We start from the raw sequence: 15,416 nt of genomic DNA, 5'->3' as shown, positions 1-15,416 counted from the left end.
TTGGAATACAGGCATAAGGTAGGGTGCGGAATAGAAAACACTGCCCCTGCTCTCGAGGAATTCCTCACACTGTGGAGGCTGAGGCATGCCCAAGACATGTGGAAGGAACAATAACAAGTGGGAGAAAGGAGACGAGTTGTAGACTGCAGGCTGTAGACTGCAGACCAGTCGGAGTAGTTACAATAACATCAACATAAATGAAATACAGCTAAGTAAGAGAAATTGTTTCTTTGCATACTTGAACTATGTGGTCAAATCATTCATTGATTCAGAAATTATCATGTATCTCTACATGGCAGGCATTTTTCTAGGTGATAGGGTATAGCATCTCTAAATGCCAAATTTTGCATCTTAGTTGGCATAAGGCAATATCCCTCTTACTGTGAGCCATCAAGCAAACTAAGCTCCTGCTTTGATTTTAACTATAGACAGCTAAGTCTTAAAGGAAAAATTTTAAGTCATTTTGGCTTTCTCTTAAAGTTCTTCAATTCCATTAAAACCTGAGTTACCAGACTTCCTGTCGGCTTGTCCCTTCCTTGGCTTTAATCCAAAAATCTGCTAAGGAAGCACGACTCATTGGCAAACTGGTTTATAATCCATTCATAGCTCTTTATTTGCTACACAAAAGTAGGGACTTTAGAGGCCCGTACAGATTTGGTTGTTTGAAGTCTAAGACTCATCCACGTAGAGAATATTTTTTTTCTTGTGCTCATCTCACAACTTTTGCTTAAGTCTCTCGATTTTCTTTGCAAGCGTGAGCTTCCTCATTCTTTGTGAGGATATCATTAGTTGGTTGACCCTACGGCAGATAAAACATAGAATCCTCTCCCCGCTCATGTTCTCTTCAGTGCCAGACCTCTTATAACACACCTCATGGCAGTCTTTCAGATCCTTAAAGAGACTTTAAAAAACATTTATTCTCTCTCAAAGTTACATTTTTAACAGAAACAAAAAGATTCTTATCAAAGAGACATCGCATCTCCTGTCTTGCTTATTTGCCACCTGACTGGAAGAATGTCCTGTCTTGATTTGGTTTTATTGACTGGATGAGTTTTATATGCACAGAAATTCAATCCTAGAAGCCCTTAATCTTAAATCAGATGAGGAAAAATGAGCCTGAGATTCCAGGGTCAGCAGTTGGAGGCTCATCCTCAGGGGCTGCAAGGACCGGGGGGAGTCACTGTACTCTTCCCTCTCGCTTCCATCTCTGCTTCCTCCCCAACAGTATTTAGTGCTGGTGAAATTGTTTCAAATGAGGCTCATGGACTTTTATTTTCTTTTATAAATGAGCCTCAGGAGCAGGCTTAAAGGGGAAAAGACGTCATAGAAGAGAAATCTAAAGGGATTAGTATGAGTGATGAGGGCCATCTCATCCCTGGTCTTTGCGGTAAGGAGTGGGGGTGTGCACGCACGTCTGCGCCCTTGCACGCACGCGGATGTGTGTAAATATCTGTGTTTGGAGGAAAGAAAGGACAGGGTCCTGGGATGTCTCCATAAGCCAGAGGGGCTCAGAGTTTTAGTACCAGCTGGAAGAGCTGGTATTCTGCATTATCTCAGGCAGATGACCCTCTGCAGAGCCCTCTAGGGCTGTGGACAAGGGTCCTGATCCACAGTTCGCCTGGGACGTTCGTGGGGAAGCAATGTGGGCTGGTGGGAAAGTATGGACTCTTGGAGTCAGCAGGACTGGAATCCAATCCTTGTCTCCCAAGCAGAGGTGCTTATTGTCCCTGAGGCCTGCTTTCCTTATTCATCACAATGAGAAGACTAATACCCATTTCTGCACACTTTTGAGTAATAATGAGACAATATGTGAATATATAGCACAAGTAGGTTAATTAGTAAGTATTAGTGTCCCTCCTCTGCCCCATTTTTCTTTGCTCTACTCCAGGGCTACAGAGAGTGAGGGGAGAGCAGTGGGCACAGCCAGCACCCCGCCCCCCTGGAGCTGGCACGGGGCGTTGACCAGGAAGGCCTGTGCCTGGGGCATTTGTTTCAAGTGATGCTGGCCTGCAGAGTTCACCCCTTCAAGGCACCCTAGTTTCCTATTTCCTTGGAGATTAACTTCTGCACTCCCTCTCGCCTCCTCTGAGGTTTTGCCCACTGTCCATATTTGGGGGAAATGGATGAGACCCTTCGGGAGGGGAGGGTCCTTCATTCCGAAAGGAATATCCCAAGTGGCTGTGACTTTTCACACTCTCTGAGTCACTGCACTTTATTTTTCACTGTGAACTCTTGAGAAATCAAAGAGCCCTAAAAGAGAAGGAAGTTTCAGGACAACGTTTTTAAAAGATAAAATGGTAACAGCCCACTGGCTGGGTGGGAAATAATAGAAGCGGCTTGAGGAGACTGGAAATTCCAGTCTGTTTCATTTCTGTGATGCAGTGTCCCTACCTCCCGGCAGTCCCTGCGTGCAGATTCCCAGGCTGCCCCCACACCTGAGCAAAGCCTGCACTGGGGGCATTACTCGGTTCCAGCTGTGGGTTTAATCTCAGCTGTAAGGCCTGCGTTGCAGATGCCAGTAATTCCCAGCCTTGCTCCACACCTTATGCAACCAGAGGTGAAAAGGTCCAAGCTTGTTTGTAGCTGTGGTCTCTGCCCCAGTGAAGCCGGGAAGCGTAGATCTTTTCCTTAGCTTCTCCCTCCCCCAGCTTGCCACTGTGCACATATGGTTTCTGTTTTCCTAAGCCACAGCAAAGCACAAGCAATTGCCCATTGTAAAAACACCTCTATGTATCAATACAGGGTCGGTTGCACTGGATTTATCAACTTTCTACTTCTAGGTGTTGGCCGATACAGAATTGGGAAGGGAAAAAAAAAACTGAGCTCCAGATGGCCACCTGCATATTGGAAACCCCGTGTTTCTATAAGCAGCGTTTCTCAAGCTTGGCACTCTTGATGTTTGGGCCAAATAATTCTTTGTGGTGAAGGGTTGTCCTGTGCATTCTAAGATGTTTAGCAGCATCCCTGGTCTCTATCCACTGGATGCCAGGAGCATCCTCCACCTCAGTTGTGACAACCAAAATTGTCTCCAAACATTGCCCAGTACCCCACAGGGGGCAAAGATTGCCACTAGTTTACAACCACTGCTATAAAGCAGAATAGCAGCCTTTTATTTTGCATGTTACTTACCTGTTCTGTTGCTGAACCTGAAATAAATTTATTAATTTTTCATAATAAATTTAAAGGAATGAAACAGGGTCCCTCAGCCTCTTCTTGGTGATTATGTCCGTGGAACTCCGGTTTGCAGACCTTCATTTAAAATTCCATTGGGGCAGTTAAAACAACATAAAATTACTTTCTTTGAAGCTTGCCTGAAATTTCAATTAACCACCATCATTAAACATTCCCTTTGTCAATAACTTGAGTTGCCCACTCAGATTTTTTAACCATCAGTCTTGTCTAGCATGGTTTTTTTTTTTTCATTTGGAATCATATTGGTTGTGTGTGAATTGCCCATCTTTTTACAGTCCCTGCTCAGTGAGCTTATACAGTGAGTCTCTGGTAAGAGACAGACGTGGGAGTGAAAATATTTCTCCCTAACCACAGGAGGGATTTTTTACAATGCCTTTTAACAGCGGATACCCAGAGTACCTCACCCAGCGGGAGAGAGAGAGCACTCTTTCTACGATTAGAATATGGCACATCACCCCAGCTAAGCCCTGTCATAAACTTTGTCTCATGGAAGAGACAATCCAAATCATGGATATTTGTTTAAAATACCCACATGCCTTTTTCTAGAAGGCCTTTTAGTTTAAGAGAAATGTGCTTACGATTAATGAACGCTTTGTGATATACATTGTTTTTCATATGCACGTTCAAGTGTTTTGTAATGGGATGAACTTTCATTTGTAGAGTTTGGTGGGTTTTATTATATAGTATTAAGCATTTTCATTAATGATCAAAGAATATTGTATCTGTGCAGACATGGATTTTGACAAAGCTGAAAAATTGTGGGTGGGCTGTGGGAACACCTCCCGAGGATCCAGGGAACTAAAAAGGATATGCCTTTTATTCAATTGAAATCTTAAAAACAAAAATAACTCCTATGGCTTGAACTTAATTGTAAAAAAAAAAAAAAAAGCCGTTGTGTGGTCAGGCAGTTATTTTTATCATCTGGCATAATTTTTAACTAAAGAAACAAAACAATCAATAATGTTAGAAAAGCCATTTATACTCTGAGCTTGAAACAATCAGTTTATGCCACAAAATTCCTGTTGCTACCTTTGTTAGTGACTGAGTAATTCAGTATGCCTTGAATGTCAACATATTTTTATTGCTCAGCTAAAGTTGGCTTTGCTGGGTTAAATGGCATTTAACGTGATCAACTGGCAGGTTGTTTGGGGTTATTTTCACACTTATGAAAGGGAAAAGTTTGCAAGATACAAATGTTCTTGAAACTTCTAGGTAAAGTCTGATCTCTAGTAAACCCTGTCCTTCATTTACCAACCAAAGAGCAGATAAAATTCTAGATCTTTTTTAGTAAATGGTTTATGTAAAGGTCGCTGTTTGCTGCCTCTGAAAGACCGGCATGGTACCCAGTGCTGGTGAAGTTCTTACCTGGAGAAATGGTCCAGTTCGCATTTCACTATTAATGAGAAATAGAATGTACCAAGACGGTAAAAGAGAAGCATCAGAAACAATGAAAGCAAAAATCCTTGTGCAGATGGGGATGGGGGTGGGAGAGAACCATCCCCTTAAGTTTTAGCTGCAGTTGGGCTAGAGGTCAGAGAACAGCCCATATGCTGTTCATCTTCATAGGAGCAAAATTTCCTTATAGCAAACTACAGAAGACAACTGGGTGGTTTTTTTATTATTAAATTTTATTAAAATGAACACTCTAGAGAGTCACATTCTCAATCCAGACGAATCCAAAGGTGTCATCAAGACTGTTTGTGGTAAAAATGATTGTAACCCTGTGGGGAAATAGCAAAGGATTTAGACGTGAACCCCTTTGTTCCTCCTAATTTACTGGCATTTTATATGATATTTGGTTTTATCAGATGTTTTCCAGGTGGAAGAGCTTGTGGGAAATTAAAATGTGCCATTGGATGGTAGGACAGAACTTGACAGTTAAGCCACAGCTCAATTCTCTGTTTTCCATTTGTGGTAAAAATGTTGCAGGACCAGGAGAGCTTTGCCTGGAAACTAGACTTGTCCTCTTACGAGTGCCTTAAAAATGAGCTAGATTCTTCTCAGGCTGCAGTAGTGTGACACTGACGTCTTCAGATACCCTATGATGCTAGGATTGGTCCCCTTGTTCTCTCTCCCTCCTCAGCCCACCCTCTGGCAATAAAGAACACAGGGGTAGGTAGGAGGCTAATAGAAGTGGCTGGCAGCCACTTAGAATGGGGTTCCAAGTCTAGGAGCATGGTGTCATTGTTTTAAGTAGAACACCACTTGTCCTTTTCCAAAACACTATAAATCACATATCACATTAACTTTTAGACACACATAATCAGGGAAAAAAGGATTCAGTAAGGGACACTAAAGATTTATGATCATTTTAAGTTTAACGGTAGTTCCTTGAAAGATTAAGCCTCCTGGAAAATGGCACATTTTATGTCCCTTCCTTCTGCTGTTCAGAGAGAAAGCTGGCTTTCACCGAGGACACACTACACAGAGTTAAACCTTGCTCTGGAAAGTCCTAAAATTTTACAAATATGTACCTGTTAACCAGCTTCTCCGAGAAGAGAAATTGCATCAGGAGGCGTGGCATAGCCAGACTTTGGAGTCATTCAAAGCCTACATCCTACACGTGTCGCTCAGGAGCTGTGCCCTCTGAGTAAATCAGCGAGCCCTCTAGCCACAGCTTCCTTGTCCATAAAGCAGGAATAGCAGCAGCACTGGCCTCCGCAGGTGTTGCGAGGGTCACCTGCAGCCATGCTTGTGGAACGTGCAGCACCGTGCCTGCAAACAGCACCCCATAAATGTCCTCAATATTCTCCTCTTTCCCTTTCTTCTCTCGCGTTATCGCTAACACAATAATCCCGTGAAGTAAGCATTGTTGTTGTCCTTTCGTAAATGAGGAAACAACCTTAGGGACATATAAGAAACTTGCCCAGGGTGACCTGACTCAATTCCCTTGTAAATATAGTCCAGAGCAGGGTGTGTTTTGTTCCCTGGGAGTGAATGTGTTGGCTCTAGAATATCTCAAATCTGGATTGGACCCTCTCCTCCCAGGTGTGCCAGGCCTCGCCCGACATCAGGAAGTCAGCACATGGTAGAGCAGGAGCCTGGAGCTCCATCAACCCGCAGCGACCTTGGGCATTAGAGGATTAGAAAGGATGCATGGAGAATGAGGATTAGAAATAATGCCTGGAAAGTGAGGATTAGAATAATGCATGGGAAGTGCCGAGCACGTCCTTGGCTTTCAATAATTCGTCATTTATTACTAGCCGTTCTGGCTAATGCCTCTCAAAACTCCCAGAATCAACAGTGAACATCTGGAAATTGGGGCCTCTTATTCTCATCTGGAGGCCTGTCCAGCATCAGCTAGACTTACAAAATACACGTCTGTCCCCACCCACCTGTGAAGGCTCTGCTAGAGGGCAAACCCTGCACCCTTAGGCACAAACCCAGAGAGCACTAAAACCAGGGGAAAACGTGCAGTGTGGGCCTTCTCTTTGAATTTACCAACCCACAGCCAAAAGCCGAGGCCCAGCACAGCGCCTGGCCTGTACTAACTGACTTAATAAATACTGTTATCTAACCAAATCATTGAACGTCAGTTCTGCAAATGGAGAAAGTGGGTTTTTTGCACTGGGTTTCTTTCCACAGTGATTCTATTGAGAACAATTTCAAAGACCTCCAAAGTAGGCTGTAATGAGAATAGCCATATTCTCTCTGGAAACCATGGAAGCCACAGTTCCCTCAGTCAAGGTCTCCAAGCCATGTAGTTTTTCTCTTCCCACAGCGTTTCACACATCATGCTGCTTTTTCTGCCATTTTTTAGCCGACCCCTGTCTTCACAACTTTATCCATTCAGTATCACCCTCCAACCCCCAGGGAATCTTCTAGCACCCCATTTACACCACATCGCTCTCTTTGGGGCAGTAGGGCTTTTTCTGCCCTTTCACCCTGCCAGCCTCTTTCAACCTGTTTTCAGAGCCAACTCGTTTGCAGTCGGATCTTGCTCTCCATCTCTCACGCGGCTTCCCTCAAGTTCAAGGCGTTGGTCATGACCATGGACGAGTCGCTTCCTCTCTCTTGTCACTGTATCCCCATCTGTGGAGGGAGGCACTCGGCCTGTGTGGTCTCTAAGGCCTCCACAGGTCAAAGGCCGCCCTTCTCCAACACCATCTCACAGGTCTCTCTGGGCCGGAGTCTCCTCACTGTCAAACAAGGAGATTAGACAGTCAATCCAAAGTAGGCGAAAGCGGTTATTCGGTTACTCTCTGATTCTTGTACTTAGTGCCTCAACAAGAAACCTTTTCAACAGTGTTTTCTTGCCCTTTTCCCCTGTAGACTGTAGGCTGCTTTGGGATTACGTCTATCAGTTGCTTTCTGACAGCCGGTACGAAAACTTCATCCGATGGGAGGACAAAGAATCCAAAATATTCCGGATAGTGGATCCCAATGGACTGGCTCGACTGTGGGGAAACCATAAGGTAAAAGGGCCCCAGGTATTTCCTCTGTCAGCTAGTGCCAAACGCAAGCCCTTGGCCCTGGGTTGGAGGATAATTGTCTGTCTTCTGCTTCCTAAGTCTTCCCGTCATTATTTAGTTTATTCCTCGCTGGGCAATTAGTTGCACAGGGAAGGAAATAACGATGTCACTTTCCATTTGCTTCTTGTGCCAGGTGCCAGTTAACTCAACATGTCCCGGTCTGATGGGGCTGCATTATGAGTAACCCTTACTCCCATCCCCTTGACCTGGCCCTGCCACCCACGTGTCATTAGGAACTGGGTAACAGGGAAGCGCTCCAGGACTCTGTGACTCACAGGGGAGCTTTGGGAAGTGTTGCCTCTGTTCTGCTCAGTTAGAAATTCCCATGTTCGCAACAGCCCATTTCTACATAGAAAATACTTACGTTCTGACTTTCAGACATCTACTTGAAAAGCAAACAGTGCAAGAAGTATGATTGCCCCACAGTTTTCCACACTGAGAAGAGAGAATGGAATTTAAGGATAAAGTCTTTCATAGTTAGCAAAACTGTCAAAGTGCATAGATGTAGAAAGTGGGTAAAACAACCAAAATGTCCATTGATGGAATGGATGGATAAAGAAACTGTGGTGTGTGTATATTTATATATATATATATATATATATATATATGATGGAATACTATTCAGCCTTAAAAAGGAAGGAAATTCTGCAATATGCAACAACATGGATGAACCTTGAGGACACTATGCTAAGTGAAATAAGCCAGACACAGAGAGACAAATACTGCCTGATTCTACTTACATGAAGTATCTAAAATAGGCAAATTCACTGAATCAAAGAGTGGAATCGTGTTGCCAGGGGCTGAGGGCAGGGGGAAATGAGGAGTTACTAACCAGTGGGCATAGGGGCTGGCCCAGTGGCGCAGCAGTTAAGTGAGCAATTCCGCTCCACGGCCCGGGGTTTGCCGATTCAGATCCCTGGTGCAGACCTACGCACCACTTATCAAGCCATGCTGTGGCAGGCATCCTACATATAACGTAGAGGAAGATGAGCATGGATGTTAGCTCAGAGCCAGTCTTCCTCAGCAAAAAGAGGAGGATTGGCAGCAGATGTTAGCTCAGGGCTAATCTTCCTCAAAAAAAAAAAATGTAAAAAAAAAAAAATAATTAATGGGCATAATGTTTCCATGAAGCAAGATGAATAAATTCTAGAGCTCTGCTGTACAACATTGTACCCATAGTTAACACTACTGTATTATGCACTTAAAAATTAGTGATGAGGGTAGCTTTCGTGTTGTGTTCTTACCACAATAAAATAAAGTGAAATATATAAATAGAATGGTTTCCCACCGCCCCCCAAAAAATTGTTTTAATTAATAAATATATGTTCCTACTTTAAAAAAATGAGTAACCAAAATTCAGGCCTGACCACAGACAGGTCGATGTGGGGCAGAAGCAGCAAGGCACCATGGTGGCACAAGGCCAGATCAGCGGAATGAAAGGGGACAGAGGGGACACAGCTGCACTCTGCCCTGGCTGCAGCCTTCCAGGAGGGCAGCCACACTCTGGCCCTGTTGAGGAGGACCTCATGCACGCCTTGCCCAAATATGGCCAGGCCCCACTGACAGACACTTCAGTGTGTGAGTCACTGAGAAAAATCCTTCGCAACTCCCACACTGAGCCATAGCCCCAGGGCTCGGAACCACTGTATTCTTGCTTCCACAACAGGAATTTAAACAAAAAAAATCTCTTCCTTAAAATGACAAACCAGAAACACAAGTTTGAGAAAGGTCATTGCAACAAAAAAAAGAAATTCTGTGCGGGTCAGAAGGCGAAGGATGACCCACACATAGAGGGATCTGCAGGAAATTCCGCGGGCACAGCAGAGTGCAGTCTTGGGAAAGGAAACAGGGGAGGTTGCTGCGGGATACGCGTTTATGAGCTAGAGCTCCGAGACTTCTGACAAAGGGTGATTCACCTTAGGAGAAACCTTGGCGACGGCGGATAGAAAGGCGCGAAGGGTGGGAACGAGGGCCTGGAAGCCAGCACATTCACAGGTAGCTTTCCCAAACGGCAGGAGCAGCTGAGAGCCTTTATTTTAATAGCTCCCCCAGCGCCTTTTCTCAGGTTCATTTCATTGTGTCTTTGTGCTTTTTTTCTCTCTTCCTCCTTTGAACAAACAGAACAGGACAAACATGACCTATGAGAAAATGTCCAGAGCCCTGCGCCACTACTACAAACTAAACATTATCAGGAAGGAGCCAGGACAAAGGCTTTTGTTCAGGTAGCATTTCCTCTTTCTCCTTTCCTTCTTTCGGGAGGATATTGTTTTCTTTAAATAAGAGGGAGGAGGGAGACTGTTAAGATGTCTACCTGCCTGTCTGATGCTCAAAGCCATCATTGCTACAAATTGTATACCAGGTGCTGGTTTGTTAGAATTTAAGAAAAAAAGTTTTTTTCACTTTTGTCTGCCCTATAATAAAGCCAAAACTAATAAACACAATCTGACTCACCTTTAAAATAAGGCAATGATCAAATGGTATTATCTGGTATTAACATCCACCGTAGTTAAAGGGAACAACCAAAGTAACGTTGTCAATGGCAAAGCAAGGACTTAAACTGGGACTTCTAGGTTCCCAACCCTGTAAACTAGTTTCTGAACCAGTGTTTGTCAAACTGCAGTCATGGCCCATTAGTGAGTCATGAAATAGATTTAATGAGTCAGTCACAACTTTTTAATGAAATAGAACAGAGTTGAATACGATAGGATAAAGTGGAAAAATATCAGATTGTATCACATGAATTGAGTGACTGTTGACTCAGGAAAATTTTGTTCCGGGGGGTGTGTGTGTGTGTGTGTATGTGATGAGTCATGATATAAAATGTTTTCTTACAATGCAACGTAATCAGAAAAGTCTGAAAGCTGCTGCACTAGACATTCCTCTTTCCAGAATTCCTCACAGCTAATGAGTTCCCACCATTTAACCTACCACATAGATTGTGATTCCAAGTACTATGCAAGAGAGGAGAAAGAATTAGAAGAGGAAGAAGAAGGGATCTAAAGGACGAATCAGGACAGGTAGAAGTAGACCTCTGACACTGGTGGTAATTGACATGGTGAGACCAAGTGAAGGTTGGGAGAAGGTGGGATCCACAAACACGACCTTAGGTTGTGGGTTTTGGCAGGTGGGACAGAAAAGAGTTTCAGATGGGGCTAGGGATGTGGATTTGGAATTATCTATATACAAGTAGAAAACGCTACAATGGATGAGCAGATGAGCTCACTGGGATAAGAACTTAGTGGAATGAGCCGAGAAGCTGGGCTTTAGCATTGGGAAGTTGTGATAACTTAGGAGTAGTGAAAACAATGGAAATTTTCAACCGGAAAGGGCTGTTCAAGAAATGGAAACAGAATAGAAAGGAGTAAAAGAAGAACCCTCCTTTTTCTGACTCTGCCGATGCCTCTTCTTCCTCCTTCACCCTAAACTGAGAACTTGGCTCCTGTTCTTCCCAATCCACACCTTTTTCCTGGATGAATTAATCCCATTACACAGCTTCAGTTATCACCCCAGTGGTTAGACTCTTAAATCTCTAGATCCAGCTCTAAAATCTCCCTGAAATTCCAAATCTGAGTTTCCGAGAGCTTTATACAGGATGTGTCCACTTAAATATCATGTGAGTATCTCAGACATGAAGCATTCAACACAGACGTTTTTCACGTACTAGAAATCTCCTCCCCCCTCCAGAATTCCTGTTACTCCTGAGGTGCATCACCGTCATTTTAAGCAACCAACCTTGACACTAAAGCTGTCTTTGACTCTTCCTATATCCAATTTAGTCGTTGTGCTGGATTGTCCTTTGGCGCTTCAGCATCATTCCCACTCCATTCTATGTTACAGGGGCTAGAAGCCTGGAAACCACATTTCCCAAGATTTCTTACCAGCAGGTTCTAGGTTGGAGTCTACCAATGACAAGCACTTTCATGAGATTTGGAAGATGAAAGAAAGACAAAAGCATTATTCTTGCTTCCCTCCAATGAAAGCTAATGTCTAGACTTACTTCACATCTAGATTAATTCAACAGTCTCCTTCTACTTCTGATCCACTCTCCTGCCTCCCGAATTCATAATACACACTGCCAGCTGCCCTACAACACTAACGTGATTTAACATGCCAGAAACATATATCCCTTTCATTTTTGCTTTTTTGATATAGATAGCCTCTATGTCCATCTCTGTGGACCATGAAGGTCCATGCCCTTTATGAGGCCTTCATCAACTGCTCAAACACACACAGATATCTTCTGTAATCTCTTGGGTTCCCTTGGTCCTAAACTACATCATGATTTGCATTTTTAGTAGTTATACATGTGAAATCCTTCTCCCCACGACTAGGTCACAAACTCCTAGAAAGCAGAGGATTATATTTTATATAATTGTTTTAGACCTGATGAAGATTTTCAATAAATGTTTCTTGACAAGCCTGGTATGGAGAATGCAAAAAGTAATCAAAAGAAAAAAAGAGTAGTTTGGAGGGCCAAATAGAGCATATCTGTGGTCTTGGCCTCGAGGGGTTATTAGTGACTTCAGATGTGGAGGGAGAAGTTTTAGCTAGGGGATAAAAGCAGAAGATGGACCTGCAGATGCTACGGATCATACTGCCTGAGAAGTTCAGCAATAATGGGCAGAACAGAAAAGTCGTAGTAGCTGAAAGTTTCCTGGGCTTCCAGTAGTGATTTTCAACATGATAAAAGGAAAGAATAGTGCTATTAGTGATGAGAGATTAGTCATTTTTGAGGAAACGAGTGTTGGAAGCCGGACTTGCCACAAAATGAAGGCTTCTTGGTATAAAACCCAGTGTGTAATCAAGTGAAGTGTTAAATTGTGGGTACTCTTCACAGGGTTTCTGGGCTTTGAGGGAAGGAAGATGTCAGTAGGGACTGGTGCCTTTAAGCAGCTCTTTGATGATGAGGCGGAGCTTAGAGAATGAGTAGGGCTCAGACATTGAAAGGAGTAAAGAGGTTCCAAATAAGAGCAAAGCTAAAGGTTTGGAGGAGGGCATGAGCCATGATTTATATAAGAAAAAAAGACGGGCCCAACTGGAGTAGAGGGTTCATGCTAGCAAATAGTGGAGAGCAAGAGTTTGCTGGGTAGAGATGACAGAGGACTCTGATGGGCAGGCCAAAGAGTCTATCCTTGACTTGCTTAGTGGTCATCCTAGGCTTTTGAACATGGAGTGATGAGAGAAAATGTATGTCCTAAGACAGTTCATCTGGTGCAGGGCAGAGTATATGGGAAGTTGAGGGTGGGCAGGAACAGAGTGGGCTGTGGAAAGGGCACTCCTACAGTAAGGGCAGGACGCTTGCACCCAGGCTGCCTTCCTGCACCATGTAAATCGTGGTCGAAACAGGCCACTGATGTTATCTCCAAGCGAAGCCATGAAAAAGAAGATAAGGCTTGCTGTGTGCACCTAGCTGCAAAGGAAGCTAGACTAAAGGGGATTAATTGCTAGCATTTTGGGTGGATTAGTGTTAACATTGAAATAGATTCTCTTTCTTTTTGCCTTTCTAATTTCCAAAAGCCCTACTAACTTGCCCTATTATCAAAATTTTCCATTCATGTTTACTTGTATCCTTCAAGCTAAATTCAAGTTTGAATACCATTCCCTGGGCTCATGTTCCGGGTTAGAAATGGATATACAGCTCTCATGGGTCTTTGTAAAATCTAACTCTAAAAATAAGAAACGCAGATAAGTGAGCTGTACTGGGGTTCCTTCGTATGGTCATGCAGGAATGCACAGCTCCAAGGGGCGCTAGACAGCTCACAGTCATCCTAGACTTTTTTACAGTTATTTCGCCATTTTTCAGGCAGGCAGAGGAACAGGCACTTTTTTCTAGTTCGTGCTAAGTTAGCATCAATGGCCGGGTTTGGTAGCTCTCCAGCTGTATGAGATGATGGGGCCTTTTTTTTTTTTAGGTTAGATTTGAGGTGAAGACAACTTTAGGAAAATGCAGTCTCTTTACTCCTCTATTTCCTCTTCCAAAGGTTTATGAAAACCCCAGATGAAATCATGAGTGGCCGAACAGATCGTCTGGAGCACCTTGAGTCCCAGGAGCTGGATGAACAAATATACCAGGAAGATGAATGCTGAAGGAACCAACCCCGACCTGCGCGGGCGGCAGCCGAGGGACCTGCCCACCAGGATTGCTGGAGGCGTGATGGAGCAGGCGGGCTGAGGAGAGTGAAGGAAGAGACCCAGAAATGGGAGTGACGCTTCTCTTGCATACCGGAGGGACCCCAGAGCACCTTAGACAAACCACCCAGCAAAGGCGGGGCTGGAGTTCTGGCCGAGGGCACAAGCCCAGGACTCGAGTTTCACATTTCCTACCCATTGGGAATCTCTCCATCTGTAATTCCTCACCCTCACCCTTCCACCTATTGTTAGTTTCATGGTGTTTTTGTTTTTGTTTTTTTAAGAACATGCAGTTTGACTTTTCAGCATTCATACAGGGGAAGACATCCGAGGTTGTTTTCCTATGGAAATATATATCTATTATATATATATATTTTTTGCAAATCTCACAAAGTGCGGGAAGCCCAGCTGGTCAGGAAAGAATACTTGCAAAAGGGTTCAGGTTCCTCTTTATCCTGCCACGTGGATCAGGTTTGTTCCTGTTGCTGTTGGGTCTTGGCTGGGGGAAAAAAAAAGAAAAAAAAAAAAAAAGATGCTTTTACAAAGGATAAAGTGAAAAAGAGAGCTCTCTTTTTCTCTCTCTTGCTCTCGCTCCTTCCCTGCTCCCCTCCCCCCGCCCTCCCCGCCTGCTGTGGAGCTCCAGCCGCCCTTCAGCAGAGGTCAGCCTCTTGCAGAGTCTTGGGAGTTGTTGGCAAGCAGAATCAGTGGCCTGGGTGTTTTGTGGCCACCGCCACAAAATCAAACCCACATTCCAGCGTCTGGCTACCCGTCGGAGGGAGGTCAGAAACGTCACAGATGCTGCTGTCCTCCAGAAAGATGAGTGCTGATCCAGCCCCTGACGCAACTGTGAGAACCGTGGGCTTGGTGGTGCCACAGAGCGTAAGATAAGGATGGAAGGCCATCCAGGCTATTCGGAAGACCCCAGCACCTTGGGATTAGCTTGGAAGTACTGTAAAGTGGAAAATACGAAAAGACCGCACAGGCCTGATGGTCCAGAAACTGGGTGAAAAATCTGTCGTGGGGATTTATTGGTTTTTGAGGCTAGTGAGAAAGGAAGGGTTTTCTGCTCCATCCCAGAGGCCATCTTCTGGTCAGTTTCATGCCCTCACCTGATTTTTTTAGTTTCTAGCCTTTTTTAAAGTTTCCTGGTCCCCATAGGACACAGGACATTTGAGAGGAGAGGATCCTGGCACGCAGTCTCAGTTCCTACCGGGGGCGGCCCAGTCTGGGCAGACAGGAAATTCCTCAGATACGTTACTGTTTCCTTCTTTCATAGCTGTGTTTCAGAATGGACCCCTTCGTGGCTGTTTTTCACCTCAAAATATGGTCGGTAGTGTCTTGTAGAATGAGGGAAGTGCCACCCCTTAGTACTTTTGATGATAACAAATATTTTTAAAGAGCTGTTTTAGATTTTTTTTTCCTTTTCTAGCCATCTAAATGAACTCTTTCAATATGGCTTCAGAATCCAATATTAAGAGTAGAGTCTTTTTTAATCCAAAAGATGAGACCTGCCTTACAAACAACCCCTCCTCGTTTCTCTGTTTCCTGTGCTCGGTTGGGTGAGCATCTCCTGGCTCCCCCAGGTGCCTGTGTGCACTGTCAGCAGCAGTTCCCAAGTGAAGC

The 15,416-nt window shown here is 44.2% G+C and overlaps 1 protein-coding gene across 4 annotated transcripts in view; it reads left to right on the top strand.

Annotated features, from left to right (window-relative positions):
• The window catches only part of ETV6 (ETS variant transcription factor 6), a 219,516-nt gene extending 205,352 nt beyond the window's left edge, over positions 1-14,164 (top strand). For all 4 annotated transcript variants that reach the window (XM_046665812.1, XM_046665803.1, XM_046665796.1 and 1 more), the window contains 3 exons: positions 7,465-7,607; positions 9,786-9,886; positions 13,646-14,164. In XM_046665812.1, coding sequence (XP_046521768.1) covers positions 7,465-7,607; positions 9,786-9,886; positions 13,646-13,751 — 350 coding nt within the window. In that variant the 3' untranslated portion in view covers positions 13,752-14,164. The remainder of the gene's footprint in view (positions 1-7,464; positions 7,608-9,785; positions 9,887-13,645) is intronic.
• The last annotated feature ends 1,252 nt before the right edge of the window (positions 14,165-15,416 follow it).

This window comes from Equus quagga, chromosome 1 (assembly GCF_021613505.1).
Source record: "Equus quagga isolate Etosha38 chromosome 1, UCLA_HA_Equagga_1.0, whole genome shotgun sequence".
Classification (NCBI taxonomy): domain Eukaryota; kingdom Metazoa; phylum Chordata; class Mammalia; order Perissodactyla; family Equidae; genus Equus; species Equus quagga.
Note: the sequence above shows the minus strand (reverse complement) of the source record. Positions and strands in the feature narration are given on the sequence as shown.